General features: G+C 44.7%; 1 protein-coding gene across 2 annotated transcripts in view; it reads right to left on the bottom strand.

Moving 5' to 3' along the window:
- Positions 1–15234, bottom strand: part of CYYR1 (cysteine and tyrosine rich 1) — a 58287-nt gene extending 43053 nt beyond the window's left edge. The window contains exons 1-2 of one of the 2 annotated variants that reach the window (XM_082057532.1): positions 15125–15234; positions 12965–13070 (exon numbers count right to left, since the gene is read on the bottom strand). In XM_082057532.1, the coding sequence (XP_081913658.1) occupies positions 12965–13070; positions 15125–15215 (197 nt within the window). In that variant the 5' untranslated portion in view covers positions 15216–15234. The remainder of the gene's footprint in view (positions 1–12964; positions 13071–15124) is intronic. The other variant, XM_082057533.1, reaches the window with a different exon arrangement.
- Between the last annotated feature and the right edge of the window lie 871 nt (positions 15235–16105).

Here is a 16105-nt window from a genome sequence, read left to right as displayed (position 1 = left end):
TAATAAATCAGTGGACTTGTTTCACCTATCCACACATCCAGTGTTTCTGTGAGCACAGCAAGCATTCAGCCTGGAAAAACAACAGCATCTTACTACAAAGCCCTAGCAACAACTGCAACATACATTAAATTATTGACACATAACAAAGCCAAAGTGAAAACCCTTATTTGAGGGGTAGCTCCTTCAGGTTTAAACAACATCTGCTAAGTGGTAACTTGCTTTCCAGGTACCGGTCTCACGGAGTAGTAATTGCTTTTATATTAGGTAAAAGAGGAACTGCATTTTCCCTCAACTACTGAGGGCAGCCTGCCCTTTTCCTTCAATTATGGAGCACAAATATCATGAACAATTCTTCTTTAAACCCCAGTATATGACAAGGCATAGCAAGAGAGTACCAAGCAGCAGTTTTCCATCTTTGACACAGCCCTGCTCACCCCCACACAGTCCGGGCAGCTGGAAGCTCCTCAGGACTCCCAGTAATTTTCTGGATAAGCCAGCAAGCCTCCCCAGGGAGTAACCTCCCCACCTTTTAAGCAATAAGAACTTCCAGCATCTTCATGGAAGAGATGAGTCAACCTTTAATGAGAGAATAACCTAGTCATTGCAAGTTCCTGGGGTAATTTAGGATTGCAAGAAGCTCTGTGATGACAACAAATCCCTGCAAGGAAAATAAACCATAAGTATGCAGAAACTTAACTGATGCTGTCTCAACGGCACCTGACTGTACCTGTACCTGAGAGATTTCAAGTGACATGGAGAATAACTGCAGGAGTCAATTTTCTGAACTCTTAAAAATACCTGATGACCTATCAAACACTCGGCACAGAGCCCAGGGAGAAGCCCAGGGCTGGCAACCACAGTGGCCTCCCTGCAGCCTCCCACCGCCCACTTGCCCAAGTGGGATGCCCCGACACGTCTTCCCAGCCCTTCAGAGGGGATCACAGAGCTCCTCAGGTGCTTACCGGGGCATCCTTTTGGGTAACTACTCACAGACATGCAGAACAAAACCTGTCTTGTAGGAGGTGAAAACCCCTCCCTCCTTTAAACAAGGATGCACGGCTCAAAAACCCAACCCAGGTTGCTTTGTAACTTGCTAAACTGGAGTGCTGTAAACCAGGGCTGTCTCCCCAGCAGTGTGGGGGCCAGTCCACATGCAGAGTTGACTGCCTCCACTGGGTAAACAACACTGACCACTGTCTGCTGTGCAAATGCCAACCTGGAGGTGGGCTTGTACCTGCTGTCAGTCTGTGACTGCAGAGGAATATGGGAGAGAGACCCCGTACAGAGCAGCTTGCCAAAAGCTTCAAAATGTTTGAATGACCCAGACCCAAATAGAACAAATTCTTACTTCTGTGGCTAACGTGAAAGGACCTAACTTGGTCATCAAATCCACCCCCTGCTAGCACAGGTAGCTGTGTCACAGAGGCCATGAGCTGATCGCACTTCATCACACACCTACTTCAGCAGAAAGGAATGACTAGGGAGGGGTATGAGGAGCAAGCAGGAAAAATTTCTGCTCCTGAAGGAGAATATGGAATTTTAGTGCAAAATAAATTATGTTAGAAGACACTAACAATGTAAGCTTACCAAATGCAGATGTTAAATACCATAGCTCCTCTCCTAATCTCAGCACATTATCTTAATGTAGTATATATGAAACATACAGCTGACATGCCACTTTGTTTACAGCACCCCTGTCATATAGCAATTTTGAAAACATTATTGTCAAGCTGACATTTTATTACATTTCTGGAAACACGCTAATTCAATCATTAAGTTTCGTTCAACAGTCTTGAAGGCTCAGGAACAAAGACGTATTGTGCTTTATTTCAGAAAATTTTAAATGTTATTGAAATGGAGAACAAGGGCCATAACTTTTCATCCATCCCTCATCCCCTTGAAGCTCTATTCTTTCACTCTCCACTGGAATTTAATATCTAATTATCCCTGCAAGGAGCCACTGGAGGAAAGCAATGCGAGGTAAGCAGGTTGGCAATCCTGTCATCCATTTTCATAATTTCGGTTTATGTAAACAGGCCATCTATTTCCAAGCCAAACACAGGGTTACCTCCATGGACTGAAGAAATAATATTAGCTTTCAGCCATGCAAATATATTAGCTATCATCAGACTCAGCCTCACTGAGGTCTTTGGGGACCAGGACCATGCGGCATAGCAAGTGGTCGGGATGCACTGCAGTGCAGGAGAAGCCGTGCCCCAGAGTACAGGTGTCAGCAAACACAAAGGCAGACAAAAATAACTGTTGTCTTAAAAGAATGCAACGTTTGCATATGAGACATTCTGACAGAAGAGTTTTGTTGGAAGGTTACTAATTACTTAGATCAGATTAACACCGAGGCATCTCACTGACAACTGAGACAGCTTTTGTGCTGTATGTGGCACAGAGGGACTCCTCACATGCAATGCCATTCTCCGTCTCAAGAGGTTTTCATCTGAATATGCTTATCTATGGTATATTTAATGTCTATATTGAGACATCAAACTTTGGCTCCAAGTAACTGAAATTCTGCCCATAACCCAAATAATTAATCTTCATTTGTGGCAGTTAATACTGATTTTAGAACCAAGGAGCCCATCAACAGCAGGAGCAAACTCCATGTGGATGGCAGACAGGCAATGCCCAGACACTGCTGCCTTGCCTGACAGGATTTTGTTAGCATAAGACTGAAATGACTGACAAGCGTTAAGTGTTTTGAAACCCTCCAAAGATAATATGCTACACAAGTGGAAAGCAAAGATGATTACAAAGAAAAAGCAGCAGTATTCTTTATACAAAATACTTCACTAACAAAATTCTTGTTACTCTTCCAGGAAAATCTCAAAGATTCCAAGAGATGTATTTCAACAAGGTCTTGTACAAAAAACTATTAAGAGTGGGTTTAGTCCCAACAATGAAAACGTCAGTGTTAAATTTATGCTGGCTGCTTATTTTCTCTCCTCTTGGTTTATATTTCCAAAGCAGCAGACAAGGAGAGGCCCTAAAGCTCAGGGACTTGAAGGATTTGACCCAAACAAAAGAATTAAGAGCTGCTGTCATGTACCATTTAAACACCATCATATTATAAGTGCTACTTATAGGTAATTAATTTTGGGCCTCTCCAATACGTGTCTGCTATTTCTGCTGTTGGAATACTTCTCTTTCTCCATGCTTAGGGGTCTATTGCAGAGGCATCATGATACGGGAACATGAGCTCTGCACCGCCCTTCCTTCCCCCTGTCACCACCCCAGCCAAAGCCACAGAGGCCGGCCCGGAATGCTCCTGGCATGGGGGTCTCGTGGGCTCCACACGCACCTTGAAGTCCAAACGCCGAGTGCTGCCAACAGGCACCACCAGTGTGGTGCTTCAGCAATACAGACAGCAGAACAGGATGATTCTCTAGATTATTTTAGTGTTGTAAGAAAACAAGAAAGCAGAATTTCAGAAGAAAATTGTTTATAAGTGAATAATTGTGTGTATACAGACACATATATACACATAGAATCATAGAATAGTTTGGGTTGGAAGGGACCTTCAAAGCCCATCTAGTCCAACTCCCCTGCAATGAGCAGGGACATGTTCAACTAGATCAGGTTGCTCAGAGCCCCGTCCAGCCTGGCCTTGAATGGGATGGGGCATCTACCACCTCTCTGGGAAACCTGTGCCAGTGTTTCACCTCCCTCAGTGTAAAAAATTTCCTCCTCATGTATATACAAACACACATGGTGTAGAAAAGATAACAGGCAGCAGCTGCAATCCCCTGTCCTCTCCTTGACAACCTTCCTGTTCTCCCCAGTTTATGCTGCTGTACCCAGTGGGCTGCAAACTACTCCTGGGGGCTCTGTCCTCCGCAGTGCAAGGCACCTACTGGTGAAGCTGCTGCCTCCCCCTCCATGGTGGGACATGCTGCTCCCCAAGGCTGTTTCCCTCCTGTACCAAATGATTACTTCTATTCTGTTCCTCTTACTGAGAGGGAGGAGGAAGCACCAGTGGTGAAGGGAGGGAAAGGAAGGAAGGAAGGGGCACTGCTTGCACCCTGGGCCTTCTCCTACCCTGCTAATGGAAAAGTCAAATGCATGGGCACAACAGCAATAAGAAGTATATAGTATACAGTATAGCGATATATAGTATCAGAGACGAAAATAATGTGATAGCATAAGGACACACATTTGGGCCTGCATTTTATGTCATTCTTAGTTTATGAACACTGGTGCCCTATGGGCTGCTCAGTAGCTGGAAATAGTTACAGGGCTGCAGTACCCTCATTATGCCTTCATTAGACCATCTTGACCATGGACTACATGAAGGACTGGAGTAGAGAAAGCCTGTAAAGCCCCTTTATGCTTCAATAGCAGTGTAGCAAGTCCACAAGGCACCTAAAAATACGGCTCACTATGTCTTGGCTGATGAACAGACATTTCAACGACAGCTGCATATCCTCGGTACCTCTTGTGCTTGTGACAAACTGTGCCACAGGCCTCAATAAAGAGAGAGAAGTTGGAACATTCAGCATTAAGCCAAGCCTCCCTTGTGAGCAAAAGGAATGACTCCATTTAATGATAGCAGTAAAAATCTCTTATCTGTGCAGATGAGCCAACAGAGGGAGAGACAATGATGAAAAAAGCCTGCGCCATTTGTGGTATTAGTGCCTCTCCATCCCATACTAGATACTTACATATGGAATAAGCCCCAGGAGAAATCTTGTATTTTACAAAAATAATTCATTACAGTAAGGAAAAAAGGTTTTTTCTTCAGAAGAAGTGACTCTGAAAGTAAACGTCACAACTTTTTCCTTTTTTGGAAAAAGAATTCAGAAAATTTCACCGATTTTCTAAAGATGATATTAACTGTGGAATTTCCATCTAATTGTGGTTATAAATCTTGAAGGAACATGTGTCTGCCCTGTGAATTAATAGTTCATTTCCTTTATTTTTTAATAACTCACTTGTATACACCAAACTTTGTTTCTGGCCCTTAAAGAGGCACATTAAGATTAGAATGAGAGTTCCTCTTTCTAGGACAATATTGTGCCAATATTGAATTAGTGCTACAGGTTTTATTTGGATTGGCTGCAATTACGCTGTGCAGAGCATCAAATGGACCTCTGGCTCAGCTTTTGACCCAGAAGTATCTTCATTAATAATCCTGCTCTGAGTTGGTGCGATATTACCTGCTACAGAGCAACCAGTACAAATGCAAAATGCAATGCTAACCCTCTCAGAATCCCGCAAGCTCAATGAAATCTCAGAATTAGCCAATTAAACAGAAGTTCTTCAGCTGGGGGTCGAGGAGCCCTGTATGCATTGATGTGGAAGGAGAGGATGAGTCCGCTGAGGTGGGACCATCCTGTGGATCTCCTGATTCTCCAGGAGCGACACATCTCATTAAGCAGTGCTTGAACTGGGAGCAAGGGAGCATGAAGTGGCAGTAAATGTGGAAGGTACTATGGTGATTAAAAAAAAAAGAGGTTTTTTTCCTGACACTTGGGTTCAACAAGGTACTTGAGCTTACAACTTGTCCCATTACAACCAGTGCATGAAATCCCCACTGAAGTAATTAGCTTATTGATTTCGACAGAAGGAGGACTCTATCCATTGCATCTACTTACCACCTTGAAGTTACAAATGCCTTTAACTCCTTTGCTGCACTGATGCCTAGCAGCCTATCTGAATTCTCTCAAAAGCTGTGGAAGTACAGATGACTGAACAGAATTAGATTCATAGGTAGCCATTTCCTCCACTTGAAAAAGCAAAAGATGAGGTGGTATAAAATAACAGACAGAAGGTAAAATTCTTATGAAGAAAGGACAATCCTCTTGTGATCAACATAATCCCCAGGCTCAGTCTTTACATCACTCTTAGTAAGTGTTAAGAAAACATTTACCTTTTACATGACCGAACCTTACATGAAAATCCTACAGGCTTCCAAAACAGACCACTGCAAGTGATAAACACAAAATTCTCTCTCCTTTTCACTGAAAACTCTTTTCGAAATAAATGGTGCAGTATAAGGAACCCAATTTCACTGAAATCCTTATGAATGTTTATTTTTCCCCCCTTAGTGAGTTTTCTGTGAGCCAGAGAGAGTATTTTAGTGATTTATACTTTAATGCTTCCATTTTCAGGCCAAATTCTAACAATCTTCCAAATGATGAAAACCAGATGATCCACAGGGATATCAACAACTCAAGGTTTAGCACAAAATTGTGCTATCCTTTCTATTTATGAACAACTGAACCTGCATGTTTACAAACACTTCCAGTTTTCTCTGAAAAAAAAAAGTATTCTAGTTCTTATGGCTAACTTCTAAATTAAAGAACCCGAAACTTTCAAAAACAATCAATCAAACAAAAGAATCTTGTCCCTTAAGTCCCAAACATTTCAAAACAATCAGTCAGACCCACCCCCCCCCCAAAAAAGTGGGAGACTTGAAGTGGGAACTACCTTTTGAGAGCCTGTGTTTGGAAAGCAAAACAGTTTTTGCCCATTTTGAGCTGCTTGTCACAATGCAGGTCAGAAATGAAAAGGAAAGGACTAAAGAAGAGGCTCCCTGTGTTTTAATTCTGGCACTGACAAGGGTTTCCTCTGCAGCCATCATCAGGAGCAGATACTGCTCTGGTTGTAAATCTGATCACACATTCTCTGCTGAAGGATATGAACTGGGACGATAGGCATGCAACAAAAAAAAACCCTGGAAGTTCAAACACTTTGCAAAGGTCGCATTTTGAATACCAGCTCTCTCTCACAATGAAAAGGTGGTCCTGGATGCTCCTCTAAGCTGTGGTTAATCAATCCCCTGCACAGAGAGAGCAGGGTGCCTCCCTTGCGGAGGTGTTCCCAGGCACGAATAGCATGCTTCCTTAGGTACTCCAGATGTTGAAGACCAAGGATTAAAAGGCTGAACTGCTATTCACCTCTTAGAATGAAAGGTTTTGGTCTAATTATCAGAGTCTTGCCCTTACTGATGACATGTTTATAGCCAGCCCCCAGCACAAGCATCCTCAGGCCCTGCTCCACGTGCTCATTCAGGAGACTCTCCTGATCAGAAGCCACTACTCAAACCAAATGGAAAAAATACTTACTGAACCAGGCCTTCGGCATACCTCTGGCATCCTATCAGAAGTCACAGAGCCAGAGACAAGAAATGGCAACTGCCAGGTAAATTGCCATTTTACATTCTGTCCCAAAGCTCTTCAATCTTTGGAAATTTTTAACATTACATTGACGAAGAGGAACACAATTTTATTTTAAGCAGAGTACCATACAACTGTAGTGCAGACACAGAACCATCCCCAACCCATATGCTGCTTCACATATTTACTGTGGGATGCCTGAAAGTGTCTAATTTTAATTATTTGGAATCTTCAGCAAATGCCAGGCTTCCTGTGGTGGTTTTTTTTGTTTTGTTCTGTTTTTTTTCTTGCATTCACTATAAACTCCAGAGGCTACACCTCTATATTCCTAACTCTTAAAATGTTCATTCTGTCCATCCCATATTCTCATGTCAAGTAAATCAGCTTAAGGGACATTCTTGATTTCATGAACAAAACCAGCATTCTCTGAGGTCAGCTGCTTTTCTCAAAAGTGTTACTGGATATGAAGTACTTCATGTCAAATGCCACACTTAGATACACTACACACAGCTTTTTCTACAGTTTTGCAGGCCGAGGCATGCACACAATTTTTATGCGAAATGTATTCTCTGCCTCTTTCCTCCCATTCTGCCTGCCTTCCTTCCTTCCTGGACACATTGTGCAACCTCTAGACTTAGAACGAAACAAAACAAAACAAAATACCCAAAAACCTCACCCCTTCCAATATACATGTTCATGTAAATAACACCTGATATTTCAGCAGTCACTGAACAGGCTGTTGCTTCCTCATTATCCCTGATAAGATTTTTTTTCTACCTACTCTCTTGCACATCACCATCCACTACCTATAATGAGATCACAGTTCTCTTGAGTTTTTATTTGCTTTTTCCTCCAGTCATGTTTGAAGTCCTTGAAATCACGTGATTTGTTTTGTTTTTCTAAATAAAAGTTGCCTTAGAGTACCTCATTCTGAACACATTTACCAAGAAACTTTGCAACATAATGTAGCATCACTGTATTTTAGCTTTCTTCTTCTGCTTAAGCCAATATTGCAGTTTACTACCCTTAGAGACTTACCCAGGAATATACGGACAAAGCACCAAGGCTGAATTTTTTATCAATGAATTTTCTTAAATATTGTGGACCAAATCTGTGTAAGTCCCTTAATTTTGACTGAATAGTTAACTGGCCCAGCAGTATTCATCTGAAATAATAGCTGGACTATTTGTCCTCTTTGTTTCATTATTTACCTGGATTCTGGCATTATTTCACAACAACTCACAGCTGCTTGTCGTGAAGTGCTGTGAAAGAGCAAAGGCAGCATCCAGAACCAGCCCTGATGACTGACATCTCTGCCCAGGGAACTCCCCACAGCTCAAAAATCACCTGTGAGTAATGATAATCACAATGTAGAACGTGGTAAAGAAGACTAAACTGCAAATCAGCCCTCAGAAAATCCAACAGCCACCAGGATAAGCCTGAGGTCCAGACAATTTGGGGCCTCTCAGAAGCAAATACAAAGAGCACTGTCAGAAACACACATAAAAACTTGGGTTCTGCAGAAGAAACCCCTTTCGCGCCAACTCCCACCTCTGAGGAGCTCTGGAGGCTGGAGCTGAAGGCAATAACCTGATGTCTCCAGCTCCTTGGAGTGACAGACGGCAAAACGCTGTGGGTTGGTTAGTTGGGGAGATGCTGTTGTTGTGGGCAAACCTGGAGCATCTCTCGCAGTCCTCAGTCCCTAGCCTGGCAGCAAGCTGCAGAAGCAGATGCAGCACAGGGAAACTGATAAAAGGTCAGTCGCAAATGATTCAACAGCTTAGAAACTAGATTCTGAGCTTCTTGATGCAAAGGGCTGGGATGATGCTGAAGGCTGGGAAGTGTGCCTCCAAGCTCGCTTCTGGTGAGGAGTGAGAAGGTGGGCAGGAGAAAAAGCCTGAGCACTCAAGCATCCCTGCACCTTTTCCTTCATCCCACAGACACAGCTCCGTTATGTTGCACAAGTCCAAACATAAATCTGTAATTTGTCCGAGAAAAAGAAAACATTTTTAGAAGTGCTATTAAGCACTAGATGCTGAGCAAATAAACAGGAGGAAATGCATATGCATCAGAGGAAATAATGACAGGCTGTAGCTATTGAAAACTAGTGGGAAGGGAAATATAGCTGGAACATTAATGCTGTAACAACTTGCTCTGAAAGGGCATCATGAAGGGGGGGAGGAGGAGGAAGGATGTGTTACTTTACATTAGAGATGCTTATGGGATTACAGACGACTCAGCCACAGACCTCAAATGCTTACAGATTATACCTGTAGTCCAACCAAAGATGAAGTCTCTGGAACATCTCTTGCAGGCCCTGAAATCCTAACACTAGCGTGAGCCAATAACTCTGCATCTGTTCTTCATGTGTGGAAAGAAAAACAGGCTAATCACAGATGCACACAGCCTGGAGGATGTTTGCTGAAAACATCATCTGACTAAAGAAAAAAAATTCCCTGGTCTCCTAAAACGATGACAATTTCTTAAAATAGAAAATTCTAAAACCCTACATGGAATATCTCAATGTAGAACCTCATTTTAATGAGTGAAGAGACTTCATTAATCACCTAAAAGCTTCAAGCAACTCAAGTATCAATGATCATAACCTAATCACCCTGACTTTGTTTTACAATCAGTATATCCATTATTGCCTGGTGTGTATAGTCTGTTTGCACTATTGCTGGCATATGGGGCTACAAAGAGAAGAGGCATAAAAAAACCCAGATAATTGTTTAAAAAGAACCTGGTGCATGCCAAAAGACTCTTCCAAAACTGCAAGAGTTATGCTTGTTAAAAAAAAAATCCCAGAGAAGATAAAGAGCAGACACTTCAGAAAGACATGCAGATTTACAAAGAATGGAGAGAGCCGAGAAATCAGTGTAAACAAATGAAGAAGCAAGCTCTAAAGAAGCAGAAGAGCCAATACAACCCTGAGGACTACTAAGGGTGTTGGAGACAGTAAGAAGACATTCTGAAAGCACCCACACAGATCAAGGCCATCGTTTGGTGCAGGCAGTAAGGTCGAAAATGATGACACGAGAAAAGAAGGATGTTTAAAGAACAGCACTACATGGAATTATCAGGACGCTGTTTGTTGGATTAAACATAGTTCTTTAAAAGATTTCAATGCACAGTTGTTAACAGAAAGACATAAGCAGATAGGTTGCTAGCGGCCATTTCCAAATTCCAGGCATCTTGTCTTCTAATACAATTTCATCCGTTTGACATTTGGGGGTGAGGCAACATGAAACTTCTGCAGGAAAACCTTGCACATTAAAAAAAAAAAAAAGGCTAGTATAGTATCAAATAATGAAAAGGGAAGGTTATTCTTATGGAGCATAGTCAAAGTCACAATAACATCTTTTGCAATGCAACTAAATACAAGGTAGTAACCCTAGCAAAGAACAGTTTTTAGGCTTAAAGCAGTAGACATGCTTTGAAGACCATGACTTAAGGACTCAGAGCTGGAACAAATTGCTAAGTTCATTTCTGTCTTCTGTGATGATCACAGATAGCTGCTTCAAAACAGGTTCTCAAAGAAAAGTACAGGAAAAAATTATCCTAGCAAGGCTTCTATCAAAACCCTGTGCTCAGCCCTGCTAGCCACTCTTCAACAACGAAGGGAAAATACTAGAGGGAGCTCAAAGGATGGCCTGGGCAGGGCAAAGCAAAACAAAGCAAATCTTACATGTGAGGCTGACAGAGTTCACCCAGCTCAGCGATAAGGTTGAGAGCTGTCATGATGACTATTTAGGGCCACATTGCAAACTCACAGATAAGTTAAGAGCTAGCTGTAGGAATTTCAACCTTGATTTCCCAGCAAAATTTCCCAGCAGTGTTAGTAAATGAACTATAGAGCAGTTTACCAGGACAGATGGTCAACTCGTTAATGTCTGAAGTTTTAAAATGAGATTATACATTTAAAGAAGACACACCTCAAACAACTTTTAAGCAAAAATAAATTAAATAAATAAATAAATTTTTATATATATATATATGGTTCAATCATGCTAAACGTCAGGTCAGAGGAGTATAATGACTCCTGACTGGTCTTGGAGTCTATGAATTGAAGTACTTAACCATAAAAAATTAGAAGAATCAAATGTCTCCTTCGAGACATGTTGAGGCAAACAGCACTTGTAAGATCCTCTCCAGTATTCAAAACCATCCAGACACAGATAAACCTTTCCCATGTGTCAGAGCCATTCACACTCAGATCTAATTCAATAGCTGTTTACATTTGTTAAATAAATATACAAAAAAGACTAGGTATCAACTTGGCCCTGAAGGCACAGTTTGAACATTTCAGCAGTCACTCTCGAAAGTCCCCTGGCCAAACCTTTCCCAAGTAGAGCTCTGGCATTAGTCGAGATAAATGTCAGTGATATTCACATGGAAGTGGGACATGAAATCCACTTGCTTTGTTGCTCTATGAGAAGCTTCCTTCTTATAATGTGATATCACGTGCTATTGTGTCCATCATTCCTAAGCACATGCGAAATGGAATAAGATATTCAAAAACAGCACCACCTTCCACCCATGTAAATGGGTAAACAATTTTGCAATGAAAAAAGACAAAAAAAAAAAAATCACCTGTCCTTATGCAACAGTAATCAATCTTAAGTACATGCTTTTTTATTTCCAGAGGAATGAAGGATTCTGGTGCTCTATCATCATTTTATTTACTTTAGCCCAGGAAGTGTCTGATCAGTTCTGTATTAAAATACCATTACTCTGCCTACTCCTTCAAAGTGCTATAAAATGTGCTAAAGGGAACACTGCCGTGCTCTGCAGGTACCATGGCTCAAATAAAACCTGCAACAGAGGAGTCTTTTTAGAAAAAGCAACTACTGCCTTCCCACTTGCTCATCCCCAAACATCGCACAGTCCATATGGCGCACCTCTTTATCCTTTTCTGGTTTTAGTCAAGAATACAAACCAAAAATACATGACAGACTGCACGCTAAAGGTTATGGAAATTATTGGTGGGGTTGATGAAACAGATGGTAAGATGCCCTATCTTGAAGAACAACATTTCATGTTTTGTTTAGGTTTGTCCTTGCACATGAATGTAATACATACAGGTTGACACTTAAATTAAACCCAGAGCCTAGAGTCAGGTCCACTAGCACACGGGCTTCCCTTCTTTGTCACCAAGGTGGAGGTAACAGCTGCAGTGAAGCCTATGTTTTTAATCAACAGTTTACTCTTACATTTTTCTCTGGACAGGAAACATTCACATCTACCCCATTTCACCTGCTGTGTTTTTTTAAGCACTGTGAAACATGCTATTCATACTGCAACATTAAAAGGTCAGGTTACCCTCACCTAGAACCTATTCAATCCACTAAAAGCCAAAAAACACCATTTGACAAAAACAAGCCAGTCAATAAAAATAAAAGGAAATAAGATTACTCAAGGCAAAAAGAATCTCAAATCCAAGTAATTTGAATAGTGGTTTGATTCAGGTATTTTAACAAAGCATTTCAACCAAACCCACAAAACTCACAGTCCTTTTCATCTGAAGAGCCTGAAACAAAGTTCTCACCACCTCTAAAGCTTATGTCCACAAATTATATTATTGTACACAAACTAAGGACATAACCTTCAATTTTAGAAAGCTCTCTGGTATGCTTCAAAAATACATGCAACACGAGACTTCAGAGGAATACCGATGTTTGTTAACAGCAAGGAAAAAACAAACCAAAACAAAACCGAAAAACCATAAACTCTGCCACTGTTTGTTGCCAAAACACAGCTTCCTGAAACCTGATTTTACATCAAGTCCATGAACACAGCAAGTCATTTTTTTTCTGAAGCTCAAATATACTTACGAAAGGACATTCCCAATGTAGGCATAATATGAGCAGCAGTAGGGAGCAGTCCCATCACAGCAGTAAGCTTTGCAGTCATTATCACACTGAGCCAGACAATCTTCTGCTGAATAAAAATAACACACATGCGGTCAAATGGCAGCAACAACAAAATGCTGTACAGCACAGCTTTAAAGAAAATGCAATCTAACAGTTTTATACAACCACAGGACTTCACTCGAGGCGCGACCTGATCCTGTAATCCAAATGGCAGCCCATTCCCACTCACTCTGCATTTCAGGAGGAAGTTCAGAGTTAGGTGCTCTGTGTATGGGTATTTTGTAGCTGGTAGGATCAGTTCCTTCTCATATTTAATCACTTAAAATGAAAAAAAAAGGACATTTTGAAACATCAAGATGCCACAGATCACCTTTCTTCCATTTCAGCAAGGAGTCCAGAGAGAAACCTGAGGCCGGGCTGCCTGTCTTGCAGAGCTGCAGGAGAGGAGAAGGAAGCTGCCAGAGAGCTGGCTTCGATCCCCAGTCCCTGCCCAGCCCCAGGACCTGCTGTAAATTGGAGCTGCCTGGAGCTCCCTCATCCCCTTGCCCTGCTCCAGCTCCAGGGCCATGGCCAGTGCGGCACGGGAGCCAGACGTGCCCTTTCTGCCCCATCGCCAGGCCACAGACTGTCCTGCCCAGCTGGGGACCCAAACGTTTCCAGTGGCAATGCTCTGCCAGACCGAGGAACAATGTAAATTGTGAAACAACAGTGACAGAGCTCTTTACAAGTAAGAAACATGGAAGAACACCCACTCTTTTATTGCTGCGAGAAGCTACTGTAAAACCTCTTGTCTCTAGGTACTGCCAATGCGCTGTAAGAGTGTCCTCATGAGTTCCACACTTCCCAGATTTCATCCCAGTCTTTCCTTCCCCACTTCCAGGACCTCAGGTGCAGCCTGGATGGACCTAAATGGACTCCCTGTCCCACACACCATCACCCTTGGTCACCTCTTTGGTCACACAAATGCACACTGCCACAGTAAAGACCTCAAAGTAAAGATGATGAACTATGCTTATGCATTCCCAATATGCTGTGGCTCCTGTTTCCCAGGCAGCAGGTCATGCTAAGGGGTTCCCACTCCCCCATTCCCATGACTGCCTCAAATCTGTGTTGGCCCAACTTTTGGTGTGTCAGGATTTGGGCAACCCCACCTAATCACAGCTGCTGCCACAGTTCCATTACCTGCCCACCTTTGGCTGCAAATTCCCACCTTGCACCCAGGCTCCTTTGCGCATTGACTGCGTAGTGAATGTCTTTCACTGCTGATCCATCCCAAAACCTTAATCTTGCTAGTTAGATTTTAGCGGGTCAGCTCTCTGAACCTGCTCATTCTTGATCTTGACTTGAAAACAAGCACCAACTGAGAGTGAGGACAGGTCTGTGTAATTACCTCTGTATTAAAGAAACTCACAGGCACAAAAAAGTGGAACAACTGACCCATCGGTCTGAAGACCCCAGCATATGAATCAGGGCAGGTGGAAGGCCGGCAATCTCCAGAAGGAGAGGAGAGGCCAGCGCCAGGCGTGGGCCCCGCTGTGAAGGAGCAGCAACGGAGGGTGACTGCACACAGGACTCCTGATGCTGAAGCTTTCGCACTGTTACCCGTGCAGGACTCCCCAGCTCAGCAGCTTCAGGGTTTTGCACCGTTACCCATTCTTGGGCACCAGCACGTGTGTCTCTGGCTGTGCCTGGCGGGCACAGCTACCCGACCAGAAGCCACAGTCGCCCTTGGCTCTCACTCCTGCTTTCCCACGAAACCCGGTGGTACCGGGGGTGCCCTCGTCCTGCCCGGGGGTCGGGACACCTCACGGCACCTCTGCCGAAGGGCTCGGATGTGACCGCCCTGCAGCCCGAGAGGGACCCGCACACAGCACCTCCTGCCCGAGGGGGCGTCTGCTGGGACTACCCGGCCCCTTCTTTCAGGTCCGGCTGCCAGCTCAGTCACCGACAACAAGCAAAGACCCCGCGACTGCCTCAAACCGCCGCGGCCCCGCTGTCCACGGCGGCTGCCGGCAGGGGACAGCGCGGGGGCCACTGCCGGGCCCCGGCCCCCACCGCACTCCCAGCCCCACGGCTTCGCGGCTGCCGCCCCCCAACGCGCACCCGCCCGGCCCCGCTGACCTGCCAGGAGGAGGAGGAGGAGGAATGGGGGACGCAGGACCCTCACGGCGGGACGCCCCTCGGCCCAGCCGCGCCGCCCCGCTGCCTCCATGCCGGCGGCGGGCGCGGAGCCGCCGACCGCCCCGTCGCGGCGCGGAGGCGGGCCGAGGTGGGGAGGATGGCGGTGGCGGGCGGCGCCGTCGGGGCCGGGCCGGGCCCGCTGCCCCCCGCCGCGCCGGGGCCGCCCCCGGGCTGTCCCGGTGGCGCCGTGGGTGGCGACGGCGGGGCCGCCCCGTCGCGGTGCGGCCCCTCAAGCTTCCCCGCCTCCCGCCGCCTTTGTCCGCCTGGGCCCCGCTCGGACGGGCCCGGGCCCGCGGGGATGGGGGGAGAGCCCCGAAGGGGCGTGAAAAGCTTCGCCCGCCCTTCTCCCGCTGCCCCGGTCAGATGCTGTAGTCGAAGGGGTTTCAGCTGGGATTAAAATTTGTGAAGTGGGATTAAAATCTTGATTTGTTTGCGAACGCCAGAGCAGAACCCGCGTGTGGGACGGGGTGCGCTCTGGTGAAGGCGGGATGCCAGCCGTGCTGGTGGCTGGAACGACGGCAAAACCGGAGTTCTCCCTGTGCGGCTGCCGGTGCCCGCCGCGCTGTGCCAGCACCGGCGCTGCACTCTGCTGCCGCGGGCAGCCACAGCGTGACCCTGCTGCTGACCAAAAATCCTGAACACGCTTGGCCATGCTGTTCAGTGTTAAAAATTTTCCGTGAGCAGGCCAGAACCATTCTCTGAAGTATTTCATCAAGAGTCATTTTTTTGGTAACTGTTTAAATGCTGCTGTGTGCGAGAATTCCCACAGACAGGGGGAAAATATTCACCCATGGTCTCAGGGAACAAAAGGGTTAGCTCTGACTTTGCATGAAGAGCTGCAAGCCGAGGAATTCCCTTTGAAAGGTTGAAGTAAGCACATAAAAATGAGAAACATCCACAGGTGTTTCTGCTCATAAAGGG

This window comes from Streptopelia decaocto, assembly GCF_964273445.1.
Source record: "Streptopelia decaocto genome assembly, chromosome: 1".
Classification (NCBI taxonomy): Eukaryota; Metazoa; Chordata; class Aves; order Columbiformes; family Columbidae; genus Streptopelia; species Streptopelia decaocto.
Note: the sequence above shows the minus strand (reverse complement) of the source record. Positions and strands in the feature narration are given on the sequence as shown.